This window comes from Emys orbicularis, chromosome 8 (genome assembly GCF_028017835.1).
Source record: "Emys orbicularis isolate rEmyOrb1 chromosome 8, rEmyOrb1.hap1, whole genome shotgun sequence".
NCBI lineage: Eukaryota > Metazoa > Chordata > Testudines > Emydidae > Emys > Emys orbicularis.
The window spans coordinates 80,734,006-80,749,638 of record NC_088690.1 but is presented as its reverse complement, the minus strand read 5'-3'; the positions used below and the strand labels follow the sequence as shown (position 1 = coordinate 80,749,638).

General features: G+C 43.5%; 1 protein-coding gene across 1 annotated transcript in view; it reads left to right on the top strand.

Annotated features, from left to right (window-relative positions):
* Positions 1–14,375, top strand: part of FGF18 (fibroblast growth factor 18) — a 67,248-nt gene extending 52,873 nt beyond the window's left edge. Inside the window, exon 5 of the mRNA XM_065409984.1 lies at positions 14,109–14,375. Coding sequence (XP_065266056.1) covers positions 14,109–14,375 — 267 coding nt within the window. The remainder of the gene's footprint in view (positions 1–14,108) is intronic.
* The last annotated feature ends 1,258 nt before the right edge of the window (positions 14,376–15,633 follow it).

The window sequence follows — 15,633 nt, the reverse complement described above, 5'->3', positions numbered from 1 at the left end:
CAAGTTCAGAGGCCAGTAAATTGGAGAAAGTGTTTGTGAACTCGAATAACTCTTGGCATACAGTTACAGATGTATATGGTCTGATTTACAGTGCTGTGCAGCAGCTGAAATTGCATTTGCATCAAGAAGGATCTTTGTGGTTATGGTTTCAGGATTCCTTGGCATAAATTCAGAATGCAGAACACTGGAGATGTTCATGAGAGGTCTACCCCATTACTTCACATAAAGGGCAAGAACATGGCTTGGGTCTCGTCTGCCTGCAGCCTTGCACTTGGATTTCTCAAGCTGCTGGAGGGCAAGCCCTTCAAGAGCAGCCTCTGAGAATCTGGTGGTAGGATCAGCCACAGCGACCTACTTGGGAGCAGTGGCAGATTAACGCCCAGGTCCATGGGGCCCAGGTCCACAGGGTCTATGCCCAGGGATCCCAGCCAATTTGCCCCTCCCCCCCGCAAGAGCACCAGAACCTGGGTAGAAGTGTGTGTGTGTGGGGGGGGGGGCGCACTGGAACTGGGGCCCTTCCCCCTGCTCCTCCTCTTCCCCTGACGCAGGAGCCGAGCAGTGGTAAGAGCTGCCCAGGGAGCCTGGATCACTGTGAGGAGTCCCGGACCCTCCACCTGCCCTGGGTGGGGGCCAGGGTGAACACGAGCAGCTGCCAGTCCATGTCCCCACCCCCCCAGGGCATGCTGCTGCCAGTGGGACCCGGGGTGGGGGCTCCAGTCCAGCCTCCTGCCCCCTCCCTGGGGCCTGCCCAACGCTCTGCAAGGAGGGGAAGCCCTGCCCCGGCTAGGTCACAGGCAGCAAGGAACCGGGCAGGGAGGGCTCCTCCGGTGCAGCTCCCACTGCTACTGGCCTGGCCTCAGCAGCTGCCACACTCCGCCCAGGCTCACTCAGTGCCTGCAGCCAGCTCCTCCTGCCAGGTCCCTCTTGCTCCCAGTGACAGGTTGCCACTTCTGCCACCTGGGCTTTGTGCCCAAGGCAGCAACCACATGCAGCACCACTCCTCCTGTTGCCTCTGGCCTGAAACTTGCTGTTTGGGGGGTGGGGAGACAATGTCCCCTCACCCCCCAAACTACACCCATGCCGCCACCACTTCGCACCTGCCTGAGGCTATTACACCTATCTTAAAAAGTGTGGAGGCATGGCCCTCCTGAGCCTTCAGTGCTGGCACCTCTGGGCCCCCAGGGTGTGGAGGACCCAAATGTTCTTTGTGCCCAAGGCCCCAATAAATCTTAATCTGCCTCTGCCTGGGAGCTGCTCCACTAACATGCAGTTCTCACCCATCCTGCTTGTCACACTGCTGGGACTTTCCAAGCTGTGAATGAGTTATGGGGTGAGCCCTTTAAGAGATATCCACTTCCTTTCCTGCCACAGGCAGTGGCAGAGTCACAGCCAAGAGATGCCATGGCTCCAACCTGGCCTGGGCCTACCCTTCCGCTACTGAGATTTTCTGTTCTGGGTGGGGTGAGCCCTTTGACATCCCTCCAGCTTTTGGTTCCTTCACTAAACTTCTGCTAGTGTGCCGAGGAGTAGGACCCTTGCAGAAAACCATGGGTCACTGTGCAGATTCTGTACAGAGAGCCCTACGTTTTCAAAAGTGATAAGTTATTTTGGGTGCCTCAGGTTTTGGTTCTTAACTTCAGACACCTGGAGCCTGGCTGTCAGAAAGTGGTGAGCCCCTTTTTAAGGCTTCTCAAATTGAGCACCCAAGAATGGAGGCACTGTTTAATTCATTGTCAATTATTACAATAGCAACCAAAATCACTAGTCACTTTGAAAATGTAGACCATGTGTGTGATCTAATTATGTTTGGAAGGATTGGATTTTTATCTGTAAATGTCAGTAAACATGGATTTCACTGTGTACACACAAACCTACGAGAAATATTTCTGTTGATAATTGAAATTTACTGATAAGCAAAGTAAGAAGGATGCTGCTTGAGAACTCATTAGAGTTCGATTTAACGATTTTAACTTTGTATATGTTGATATGTGATGTGGACAATTTTTGTTCCAACAATTCTAAAGCTTTAACTTTTTGAATCTCGAAGTCTACTGTCATTAAATAATTATTGGCTGATCCCATATAATTTCCCACAACTGAACATTTAAACAGATAAAAATAGACAAAATAATTAAAACTAAACATCAATATTATCCATCAAAATTACACAAAAATACAAATCAAATTCTGCCCAGCCAATGTATAATATATAGTATGCTATGAAACCATGTATAATAATGAGGAATCAAAAATACACAATTCCAAAAGAAGCCTTTTGAGTAACAGCTAGATGCAATCATTAATTTACTGACCCTTGCAGTCCCTTCTATCCCTATGAGTCTATGATACTGTACCTGTCACATGGGGATGGCATTAGAACAAGAAGCTCAGTGGCAGAGCTGGTCAGGACATGGGGAATTTTCTGCAGAAGATGTCATCATTTCTTTAAAAAAACAAAAATACAAAAACTGAAATGCTTTTGGGTTTCAGCCAAAAAGCAAAGAACTGTTAGTTTTCATTTTTTTGACATGTCCATCTTTTCCACAGAAGGCAGGCTCTTTCCCTGAACTTTTTTATTTAGTCAAACACCCAATTTTCCATCAAAAAAACAATTTAGAAAATTTTCACCCAGGTCTGCTCAGGGGTTCTGGGTTCAAAGTTTGTGAATCAAAGTTTTCCTCATTTTCAGATGGGTTTGCACCCTCCCAAATATCACTTTGTGATTCAGCTGTGAACAAGCCTCAAGAAGATGATAATCAAAATGGGCACATCATAGTATTTGTCTTGAAACTGTAAATTGTCCCAGTCTCTCTTGAAGGGTGTGAGTCTCACTGAACCTTTCAACAAACATGCACTCCTAGGTTGTAAAGAAACCTGCAGCTGGGCAAGTTTCATGGGGCCTGTTGTTTGTTATTAGTTGTGAAGCACTGGCAATGTGCTCAGTTGAACAAGACACAAAATGGAGACCATCCTGAAGAGCTTCCAATCCAAGATGGGTGGGCTGTCTAACAAAAGCTTTGCACAGCATTACGTGTGAGGTTTACTGAATGAGATAATCTTTTTCAAACAGAGAAACCTTCAAACGATGGGGGCTTCTATCACTGCACCTTGTTATTATCTGAACTGTTCATGCAGGGGTTCTCTTGCTGCAGAAGCCAAGAGAGGTGCAGGATTTGGGGTCCCACAAAGTCTGTCTGCACAGTTGCATTTCTGAAGCATAAATAAGAATCTGCCTAGCCCTCCCTTTCCCATACAAAGCTGCTCAGGTGGCTCAGGGCCCCAGTTTAATGCGGGGGGAGAGGGGTGCTGTTGCACCTGATAATGCTTTCTCTCAGTCCAGTGGCACAGAGGCTCCTGAGAATTTCCTACGAGCAGGAAGTTGTTAGTGGAAGTAATGCCTAGCTCGGAGAAGCACTTCTGCTACAACAACAAAGAGCCCTTTGATCCTTTCCATTTGGAGAACTTAAAACAAGAAAACAAAACTCCAGTAAGACCAAGTTGGGCTGTAAAAGGAGAGGGGGAGAGAAGGAGCACCAAAGAACTCGGGAGTGTAATTGTAGAAGTAGCAAATGTTTTGGCACTTTGATCTGCTTCATGTCAGTTCAAGATGTTTCATGTTTAATACCGGAGAGCCATTCACCAAATGCTCTGCACAAACAATACAAGGCCGCCTATTGGTAATTCCAGGGCATTTGGAGAGAGACTGTCTCAAACTCAGCCCTTTTAACTCCACTGAGTTCAGTTACATCAGGGGTGACTTTGGCCTGCTGTGCATAAAAGGATCCATTTACAGAGACACCTCATTGTGAAGTGGTAGCACAGGGCAGATGTTACCTTGCTGAGCCCACTGGATAAAGAAGCTGCAGCCATATGTGTTCATTATCTCATGACCTGGTAGCAATTTTAAAATGTGGGACAGATCTTCAGCTGGTGTGAACTGGAGATGCTCCATTGAAATCAGTGGAGCTATGCCAATTTACCCCAGCTGCGGTTCTGGCTCCTTTAATCCAGCAGGGTTTGTTTTCTCCTCACTGCAGTGCTGTCTCTCACCTTTATACAAGCATGAGGGATATATGAGAATTTTTTCTGGGAGCTGGAATATAGATCAAGCTTTTTACACAGTAGTTTATAGGAAACTTATCAAAGAATAGCTAACAGTTACCACATCTTTGTGCCTGGATTAGGGATGTGTAAAGAAAATAAAAAATAAAATAAAAAATCACTGAATTAATATCCCAGGAGAGAACTGATGTCCCAGGAAAGGGTTTTTCTAGTACCTGGTTGTTCTCCTCACTACTGGACTGGGACACTGTCCCTCTTGTAGCCCCAACTGCAAGGATCCAGGTTGCGATCGCTCTTCCCAATGTAGATCACAGAGTGAGTTGGAAGCTGAACCTTCTGACTGGTGCAGGCTCTTGCAGATGGATTCATGTGTGCCAGATGCAAGCAAGAGGAGGCTGCTGCAAATAGTCTCTGCTTTGAGAGGGAAAGGGAGAAGGAAAGCAGAGCAACAGCAGCTAAAACATTTATGCGTTAAAGTTTCATTTGCCCACAGGCTCCCCTACAAGAAAATGCCTTTCATGTGGGCATATAGCAATGGACTGCAGAGAAAATCACATCCTTGGTGTTAGACGGTGGAGTGTTTGCTTCCAAATCAGCAATGGACTGTAAGGTTGGGTGTCTCTTCACTAAGTCCTGCCCCTGTTGTTTCTGGGAGTTATGTCACAGCTTTAACTAGCATTGGTTGGGAAGATGCTTTTTTTTCACTCATAAAAATTCTACCTGTCAAAGGCAGAATATCTATTTGTGATATATGTGATGTATCAGGCATCTCTCTAGTACCTGATGTACCTATGGGTATGGTAGGGTAGCTACTGGGATTGGGAAGATGTTTTGTTTGCATAGATTTTTTCCCCAGCCATCTTTAATGAACACTTTCTCCCCATATGCATTTTCCTTTGATAGCTTTTGACTGTCTTGTGTAATTACCTGTGATTTATAGTGATGATGTGATGTAGTGCCTAGGTGTGGTGTGGTGACACTGTGACCGGGTGTTCGTATCAAAGCAATTATGTCAGGCGGGGAAAAAAACCTCCATAGCTTGCCTAAAAAAATGTGCTTGAAAAGATTTGTTCCAAGGAACTGAGATTGCCCGCCTTCATTCTGGAATGACATTCCCGTTGGCGGTTTGTAATAAGAGTTCATTTCTTGGCTTATTTTTACATAAACCTTCAGGCATTTATATTCATTCATGATCGCAAGACTTCTGTCTTATTAATGGGTCCGTGTCAGCAATACAAATGTTTGATAGGAGTATGTTTTGAGGAACTATGAGCAAAAGGATGGTCTGGTGGTTTGGGCACCAGCCTGGGATTTAGGAGATCTGGGTTTAATTCCCTGCTCCACCACAGATTTCTTGTGTGAACTTGAGCAAGCCACTTAAGGCTAAATTCACAAAGGGATGTAGGCACCTACCTGCCACTTTAGGCACCTGGATCCCAGAATCAGGCCCCCCTGGGATTCATAAACCCCCCACTCATGTGCCCCTGAACCCTGTAGGTGCCTAAACTCTCTTGGCACCTAAATTTTTGCAGTAAAAGTGCTCTAGGTGCCTGTATTTGTGCCTCTGAGCATGCGCATTGCAGCTCCACACCAGGTGTGTGGATGCCTAAGCCCCAGAGTGATGCACAAACCACAGAAGATGGGCATTCCTCGGCCTAACTCACCTGCACGACTCAGTCCAGTAGGAACTTACACACAGTGGCTGAGGAGGGAGAGAGGAGGAAGTCCCTTATAACGTTTAGCCCAGTGGTTAGGACTCACCTAGGATATGGGAGATCCCTGGTTCCTGTCCCCACTCAGGCAGAGAAGGGATTTAAACTGGGATTTGTCACCTTTCCAGGGAGTGCTCTGACCACTGGGCTGTGGGATATTCTCATGGGGGCTCTCTCCTGTTGAAACTCTTCCACTGCGGACAAATAATGAAAGAATAATTGGCCAGAGAGATAGCAAGCAGGAGAAGGACCCTGTAGCCTGGTGGTTACAGCACTCACTTGGAAGGTGAAAGACCCCGGATCCAGTCCTCTGTGTCAATGACTTTTTAAAATTATTTATCCACAGTGGAACAGCTTCAAGAGGTGAGCCCCACACCAGTGTGTCCCATATCCCCGGGGTTAGGGCACTTGCCTGAGAGGTGGCAGATTCCTATTCAAATCCTCTCTCCCACTCAGGTGAAAGGGGGACTTGACCTGGTGGTCTCCCACCTCCCAGGTGAGTGCTCCAGCCACTAGGCTCAAAGTTCCAAGGCTGCTGCTTGCAGCAGCATTATAGGCACCTAATGCCAAGAGTGTTTGCAACTGAGACTCCCAAGCAGAGGGAGGGGCCTCCTCATGCCCATCTCTGAGGGAGGGGCGGGGCTTAGCATATGCCTCTCAGCTTGCCTTCTCCCATTGGATGCCTTAGGTGAGGAGCCTCCTAGTTGGTTTTTGTGAATCCCATTCCAAGTTTCTCTCTCTCCTCATTCATTGTATAAGGAACCCAGGCACCTAACTCAGAGGTTGTGGATCCCAGAGGTTTTGTAGATGGCTAAAAATTAGATGGGGTGACACTCAGTTCCCTATCTGTGCAGTGGGGATAACAGCACTGCCCTACCTTACAGGGGTTTTATGAGGAGAAATGCATTAGTGATTGTGAGGTGCTCAGTTGTTCTAGTGCTAGGGACTGTCCATACATTACAGAACACATTGTTTGGTGATGTTTTTGAAGACCCACCCACCCATTGTAACTCTTTGTAACCCTGAAACAAACACGCACAAGTAAGGACGCACTCACCCCCTAATGTGTTACATGATTTATGGACAGCCTCATATACGTACCTATGATAGATAATTTTCTTCCTGAGAGTTGGCGTCTACAGAGCTATGCTGTTTGACACCAGCTGAGGAACCGGCATGATAAGTAAAGAGGATATGATAGAGGTCTATAAAATCATGACTGGTGTGGAGAAAGTAAATAAGGAAGTGTTATTTACTCCTTCTCATAACACAAGAACTAGGGGTTATCAAATGAAATTAATAGGCAGCAGGTTTAAAACAAACAAAAGAAGTATTTTTTCATACAACGCACAGTCAACTTGTGGAACTCCTTGCCAGAGGATGTTGTGAAGGCAAAGACTATAATAGGGTTCAAAAAAGAAGTAGATAAGTTCATGGAGGATAGGTCCATCAATGGCTATCAGACAGAAGCTTCTATTTGCCAGAAGCTGGGAATGGGCGACAGGGGATGCCTCACTTGATGATTACCTGTTCTGTTCATTCCCTCTGGGGCACCTGGCATTGGCCACTGTTGGAAGACAGGATACTGAGCTAGATGGACCTTTGTCCTGACCCAGTATGGCCATTCTTATGTTCTTAAGTATAAAGTAGTTTGTCAGTATAACTGAGTTACATTGAATGTGTGGGGAGAGGGTGGCAGATCTCCATGAGCTTTTCAGTTACTATCTAAAGAATACAGGAGATAACACTCCAACCCAAGTTATTTTTCTGGCTAAGGAGCATGTCCCAAGGAAGTAATAAAAGTTGAATGGAGCTAGCTTGGGAAAGTGAAATAGCCATAGAACTTGTGTCAGTTCTTGTGAGGAATCGGCCCCAGTAGCCCAACTGTGCGACTGTTTGACGACTATTGTACTTAGCACATTTCACTTCAGAGGCTCTCCAGTCCTTTATGAGCAATCCACGTACAGCAGTAATGCAGCCATCTCTGGGGAGGGTGGTGGTGGCCAGCCAGCACACAAGCACTCTGCACAGTATTAGGCAAAGGACAAAGTAGGATCCTAAGCCTACGTAAAAGGGTGTTGTTTAATGTATAAATGTTATAGATGAAGCTGCCTTTCCTTTTACTGGAAATTAAAGTTTGGGCCTGAACCAAGATCCTGGATCTGAGCCCTTCCAATTCCAGATCTGAACTCAAACTTCACAAGTGGAACGTCTCTCTCTGGTCTCTAACTGCACTGTGTCCTAGAAAGGTGCCAACCAGCATGAAAATCACTCCTGTGCTGAGGGTGTGCACCAGGCTTGTGCTATTACATAAGTCCTATTTTGTGGGCTGAAGTAAAATTGAAGTGGTGTGCAGCTTTGTGCCGGTCCCATGCACTGGTGTGAATCTCCCCCTCCCACACTGCATAGCAATGTAATCATGCAAGGGACACACTGCAGTGTCCATCTCTCATGTTTTCAGGGATTCTGTACATTTAAAGAATCTTTCTCCGAATACATTGCTTTAATTAGAGCACTACTACTTTGTATTTAGAGTGCATTTTGCCAGCTAAGTATCTATGAAATTAATACATACTGTAACTTGGCAGGATCTCTCCATTGAAGTCTACTTGAGTAGTGTGCAACCCAATATCAGCAGCATATGTTTGGACTAAGAATTCTTTGGAAAAGACAGTCAGTTAGAATACAGGTTTTTTTTTCTTTACCCTCAAACAGCCAGTTCTTGCATTTTGACATTTAAACCTGGTTGGGGCCATTTCTCTTTTCTTTCTCCTCCTCTTGAAACTTCTTAAGGGGAGTTCTGTCTCAGGAGGTGGGGAGGGGGGAAGGTGAGAGTGTGTGTGGGAGGCGGAACGGGGGAGTTTCAGGACAAATAAGACACCGGGGAGTACTGAACGCATTTTTAGGTTGGGGATTTACTGCTATTTTCTTCTAGAGGTTTAAATTGGAAGCTGCTTGTGATTTAGGAGCATGAATCTGAGGACTGTGCCGCAATTCAGGAAGGCACTTAACCATGTGCTTTATTTTAAGCCTGCGCTTAATTTTCATTGACTTCAATGAGACTTAGCCAAAGCTAGGGAAGTTCTGAAGTGCCCTTCCTGAACTGGTGTCTGTACCAAATAGCATTTCTTAGAAGCTTGTCTAGGTATTGTCATAGGAGACTCAGTCAGTATGGACTGCAATCCAGAAAATCACCACGCTGAGGGTCAAATGCAATGCTGACATCATAACTCTTAGGCCCAAGTTCTCTGCTGAGTGCTTTGGTGTGGTAACTTGGATGGGCATTGAGGTTCTCACTGGAAGAAGGGAAATGGACCCACCTTCCAGACTGAGGATCCTCTCAGCAGATAACTCAGCGTAGGCTCTTTGGCACTAGCACCCTTGCCCCCCCACACCTTCCCAAAAGACTGGAAGTTCTGTGAACCGGTGGAACTTTTAGCTTTTTTGCTGCACTAATATCCCCCAACCAACACAGTGCACTGGGTGTCAAATCTCTCTTTTCTGCCTCCCCAGTTCCTACCCTCTTCTTCTGTGTAAGGGAACTGCATCAATATTGCTGTGTGTTGGACCATCTGCATCCCTGGAGGCGAGTGGTTGGTTGGATGGATTGTCCCTTAGACTACAGAATCTGATTGGAATGAGAGGAGAACAGAGGGAGACCAAAACAATTTTTTGTGCATCAGACACCTTAGACTCCTTCAGGACTCCACACTCATGTATTTTACTGCTTTAATTTCAATATTTCAGCTGACTTCCCAGGAGGATGGTGGGATTTTGTTCAGTTGAAGTGCATTGGAATTGAATTAGCCAGTTCCCTCCCTGTTGTGTCTCCAGTGAAGGCAATGCAGTTACACTAAGTCAGCTTGGCCCCATATTGATGACATGCTCTGGCTTGACAAGAGACATGCTCATATATTCATACAATGAGGGCCTGATACCAATGAGAGTTTTGTCACTGATTTAAATGGGAACAGAACTGGGCCTTAAATGAGTGGCAACTGTTGAAATTAAGGTGACATTTATAAATTACTTTATTAATAATCCCTAAAGGATGAATAGAAATTGCTTTTTCACTAATAGATTATCTCAGGGACAGATTACATGATGTAGAGACCCTTCTATATAAGTGATTTATGTTCTATATTCCCAGTCTATCGGGGTTTATAACAGATGCTATAAAATCATCTGTCTGTCTCTACAACATACCCTAGCACATATAAGAATGATTTACTTGGAGAAAAGCAATTTCTGTTCGTTATCCATGAATTATCTTAAAGTACGTGTACATGTCACCTTAACTTCACGTTGTTATATGATTTAGTGCCTTCTTTTCCAGGCTAAATTTATTTTTATGGACCTTATTTGCTTCAAATTAGCCCTGAACCTGGCCTGAAGTAGTATCCTCTCTCCCTACTCTTCATTGCTCTTCTGTAGACTCTGCTGGCATATTTCGAGACATAAACACAGAAAATACCTTTAATAATAATTTTAAAAACCCCAACATTTTCTTCTTTTAATTCCAGTCTCATCCCTGAGTATGTCTAAGTGTTCCACAAGAAAATGACATTGTAGTGCAAGCAGAAAGCCCCAAAATAGATATATTAAAAGTGGTCAAATTTTCATAGCAACAAGGTCATGGGTCAAATCCAGGACCTTTCTGCAAATGTAGGGGAAATGAGCTTTCCAATTCCCTGCTATACCTAATAGCTCAGAAGGAATTTGGTTGGTTCATCAGCACCTAATTTTGTGTGAACTTGAGACTCAGCCACATTAGTGTTTAAGTTGTATTAATTGTTGAAAGGTATGTGCCGGGCCCAGTTTTGAGTGAACCGGGGGCTGTTTCTGGCTTCACATTGAAACCTGGTGGAATTCTGCAGTGTCATCTGTTTTCTCGCTGTGGTTTTGACTGAACTCTGAACTCAAAGGATGAGCCCCGGTGAACTGAAACCACTGGGTTTTGCACAGCCCTGCCATTCCTCAAAGCATTTGTAAGTTCAAAATTATAGATGATAAAATATGACCTTTATGCTTTCCCAAATATGTAGGATGCTAGTCAGTAGCAGAGCTGGCTTCAACCCCTGTCAATGTGCATGGATTCCTGATTATGTATATTTGGTGGGCAATGTATATTTCTGGGCCTCTTCTCAAACTTTTCCCTCGTATGATTCTGTGTTGCTATTGTAGAATTGTTTATGATCTCCCCTTACCCTCTTAAGGAGACAGGTACTATACAGTTTGTGTAGCAAACAAAAGGCTTTGACAAGATGATATGTTAATGGTTTCAAGTTTAAAATAACATAAATGCATCCATGAATAGAAGATCTAAGGGGGAATGGATAGTTCTGGAGATTAGTGATGAATTATGGAGCCTTTCCCCTTTGGTTGCCTCTCTGAATCCAGCCTGGGTTGGCAGTGACTCTGAGTTACAGCTGATTTTGGTAGCTCATACAAAATAATTTAGAGATCACAGGTCTAATGAATTCTAAACCAGCTCAGATTGGCTGTGCCTTTCTCTTGACTCAGATTCCGAGATTAACAGCATCTGACAAATTGTACCAAGCTCTGCAACAATTTTCTAGACAAGCGTTTAGAAGGGAGCAGACTGAAGAGTACCAGTTTTACTCTGTGTGCTCATGTCTCTGGAGGTGAATGGCTGGTGCTATTTCCATCTGTTCCACCTGGCCCATTTTCAGACATACATAGCGATTATTCTGCCAGAGCTCTGTGATCAATCCTTTGCCTCCTGTGATCTGCTGCAGCTTCTGTGCAGTGACATGTTAATTTTATTTTTCTCAGGCATTTGGAGAATTAGTTTGCTAAGGACTGAAAGGGCTTTGACTGTTTTGTTTGTTCACAGGCAATTGTAGTAATAATTCTACATATAAGCTATTCAGTGTAGTATAAGCAACTTCTTATATGGTGCTTACCAACCTTTGGAAAGCACTTTGAGGGCTACAGATGAAAAACCCTATATTATTTATTAATTAGTTGTAGCAATCTAATCCAGCTCCCATTGAAGTCAGTGGGAATTTTTCCTTTCGCTTAAGCGAGTTGTGGATTAGGCCCTATATAATGTTCCATATTTTGTTTATGGTTGTTGCCCCTTTTTGACATGAGCAGCTAGTTGACGTTTGGGGGCTTGTGGGTGTTCGAATTGGGAGTAGAAAGTGGTGGTAGTCAGGCATTTCTCTGATGCAGTTTTGTGTATATACAAAGAATGTATGAAGTTCTGTGTCTTGGAACACAGAAGGAATAAAATAGCAATAAACAGCTTCTTTTTCTCACAGCACCAAGAGTGCTTTTTTTTTTTTTAGCCTGCACCCTGACCTGAAAAACCTCTACCCAGGGTCAGTGACATGCATTTAGCTGCTCATTCAGGCTGCCTCTCTCACTCTGTTCTTGTCTGACCTCAGTTTCTGAGATCTCTCATCCCCCGACTTTCCCCTATCCAAAAGAATGCTCAGTCAAAAGATCCTCAGCAGGTTCACACACACCTTTTGTCTTAGGACCTAGTGGTACTTACGCTTACAGTTATGTTAATTGAAGGGTCAGTTCACACCTATCAATCTCAATGGGGTATTAATTCAGCCCATAACAACGTTTCACCCAGATCATAATACTATTGTGAAGGTCCTATAAATATTCCCAAAGATGGGATGGATAGTTATAGTTTTGATGTATTTAGAAAAGAAAAAGAAATTAAAGGAAGACTTGATACAGGAGGCATCATCTGACCTGTGATTTGTTTCATGGACTGTTCCAGTTATTCAGCAGTTAAAGGTAAAATAGCAATATATTCTGGCATAGGATTATAGTGTTTGTAGGATTTCCACTTGGTTGAAATACTTAAATATCCTATTATGTGATGCCGTGACTCTTGCAGTGCTGCTGCATGCATTGTATAAATTAGAGATTTGCCTGAATCTAAACCACAGATCAAAATGCTGCTGGAGTTCCAAATCCAGATCTGGTTTAGAATTTTGCAAATGGTCCCAACTGTAAACTGGCCTGAACCAAAACCCTCAATAGCATTAGTCCCAAATGTTGGGATGTTTGGCATCTGAATTTCTAGTAGAAATGCCCCATCCTCCATTATAATGATTGCCCTTGAAAAGGAGGCTTAGGAGACCTTCCTGAGAAAGTGAGCCTAGTGCTCTGAGTACAGGCCTAGGAGCTCCAGTTCTGGCTCTGATGATGGCACCGTCTGGAGCCTGAGTAGCCATAGTAAAGTGATGTAAAGGTAAACTTTTAAAAATAAGTTCTTTGATGTTTGGGTGTCCATTTTTACTCCAAGATTAAAAATAAAAATAGAGGCCAAAAGTTAGGTTCTACAGTTCGGCACTGAAATAAAGAGCCTGGGACGAGATTTTGAAAAATCGGTACGTAAGTAAATGGCCAGATTTTCAAAAATGCTGAGCAACCCAGATGTCCCTTTGATGTCAGTGGGAGATCTAGGCGCTCAGCACCTTTCTGTGGCTCAGCTCCCCATCTCTCCAATGAGAATACCAATCTGCACCTCCCAGGAATCGTATGGCTAGTTAATGTTTGGGTTGCCAATGGGCAGTGCATTGGAAATTAAGGATGAAATTTCAAAAGCACCTTAGTGGGGGAAGTTCCCCATCTTGCATGGGTGTGGTGGGTTCAATGGTGGTTGGGCATCTAACTCCTAAAGCATTTTTGAAAAGAGCAGTCTAAATTCTGGGGGTTGGACTAAATGAATACTTAGTTCATGGCAAGCAGGGGTGTAAATCTATTCTGCACTATCCTGCCGCACACTAAGCGTTTTTGTGGACCCTGCTGCTGTGCATTAAAAGTTCCCTAGTGCTCTTTGATCTACCCCGCTTCGAAATGGTAGATTGACACCCCAGCTTGCTGAGAATTTAGGACTTCTCTAAACAAACATTAAGTGTTGTTATTCACCCTGTTCAAGATTCCTGCAAGTAGCTCTTCTGATGTATGCTTCACAGAGGGATATGTTTTATTGGGACAGGCCACAATGGGGGAGGTTTACAAAGTTAGGTGACTACTTGGTATTTGTGTCTTTGAAAATCTCCCTACAAAAACTAGATCCCTGTGTTAGGAGTGTTTAAAAAAGAAAAGAAAAAGAAAACAAAACAAAAGGCACCCTTGAATCAAACAATAGTGTTAATGGTTCATTTTGAATATTTCAACTGATATTCCTTCCCCTCTTCTCCCCCCCCCCCCTCCCCCCGGCTACTGGACTGCAAGCAGGAGAGAACAGGACCAGATCCTGTAATTGCTCTTTTATGCAAAATTGCTATTTGGCCAAGGGGTTTGCAACTGATTGAAATGAATCTTCTTTCCCTTTTGCAGCCTGATGGCACCAGCAAAGAGTGTGTCTTCATTGAAAAAGTCCTAGAAAACAACTACACAGCACTGATGTCTGCGAAATACTCTGGCTGGTACGTTGGATTTACCAAAAAGGGAAGGCCACGAAAAGGGCCCAAGACCCAGGAAAACCAACAAGATGTGCATTTTATGAAAAGGTACCCAAAGGGTCAAGTGGAGTTACAGAAACCTTTCAAGTACACCACAGTGACCAAGAGGACTAAGAGAATACGACCTACCAACCCCAGTTAAAAGATAGACAAAAATAGTGTCACAATAATAAACCACAAAAAAACTGCACCAGAGGAATATTTTTACATTAAAAATAAGGAAGAAGTTCTATTTTTGTACATTGTGTTTAAAAAATAATTAAAAAAATTAAAAAAAATAAAAGACTGGATGGCAAACGCTGGGGGAAGCTGTTAGGGATTTATTGTGACTTGAAAAACAAAATGAACTACTCTATTTAAATTGACTTCTTGTTGTTGACACATAGGTGCTTATTTCTCTTTTTGGAACGGACAACTTTTCAAGCAGATCCCCAGAGGAAAAACAATTAATATTAAATAAAATAAAACCAAAGAAAACCAAAGTTCTTTCCCAAAGTTACTGAGACCCTGCCCCGAAAATCACCAATTTTGCAGTAATCTATTTATTGTCTGCTGCAAACTGTCCCGAGACAAGATGGTGTGTGCGGCAGTGATTGAGTTTCCGTGGAGTTCTCAATGCATCGATCTTCTGTAACCTTTCTGATGACATAAGGTGTCACGGCTCTGTGATCCTGCATTATGCTCAGTTCTGGAGAATGCTGCTAAATACATTCAAGTGACTAAAAGTGACCTAATACACCAATGATAAGGGAATATTTTAAAACCAGCTATATTATATATATTATATATATATAAGCTATTTATTTCACCTCTCTGTATATTGCAGTTCCATGAACCAAGTATTACTGCCTCAACAATTAAAAAAATTATTTAAAACACATGTACATATTGCTGTAATTTACACTTTTTGATTATTGCTATGAACTTTTATCCTTATATCACAGTGGTAGCCACTCTGTAGTTAAGGTCGGAGCTAGCTTTCCATTATACGCTTGATTTTCAATCCTCCCCCAGTTTTCCCCAATAGAAACCAGTCTTTCGTGGCCTAATGGGCTGAGCACTATGTTGGGAACCAGGAATTCACAGAGTTCTTCCACCACTGAAACTTTGTCCAGACTAAGATTGAAAGCTGTGTTGTTAGATCTTGTTTGTTTGCTCAGTCTAATGGACACTTTCTAAAACTCTAGTTTTATGCTAATCTGCCCCATAGATCTTTGATGTGACCAGTTTAACATACACTAAAGTACAACTTGCCTTGTCTTGACTAGAGTTTTAGAAGGCATTATTTGTTTCAGGCTAGCCAATATCGTTTAATATTATACCTTTAAACCCTAGAACCTTGACTTCCTTCATGTCCTTGGGTAAGTCACTTAACATTTCTGGGACTCAGTTTCTCCACA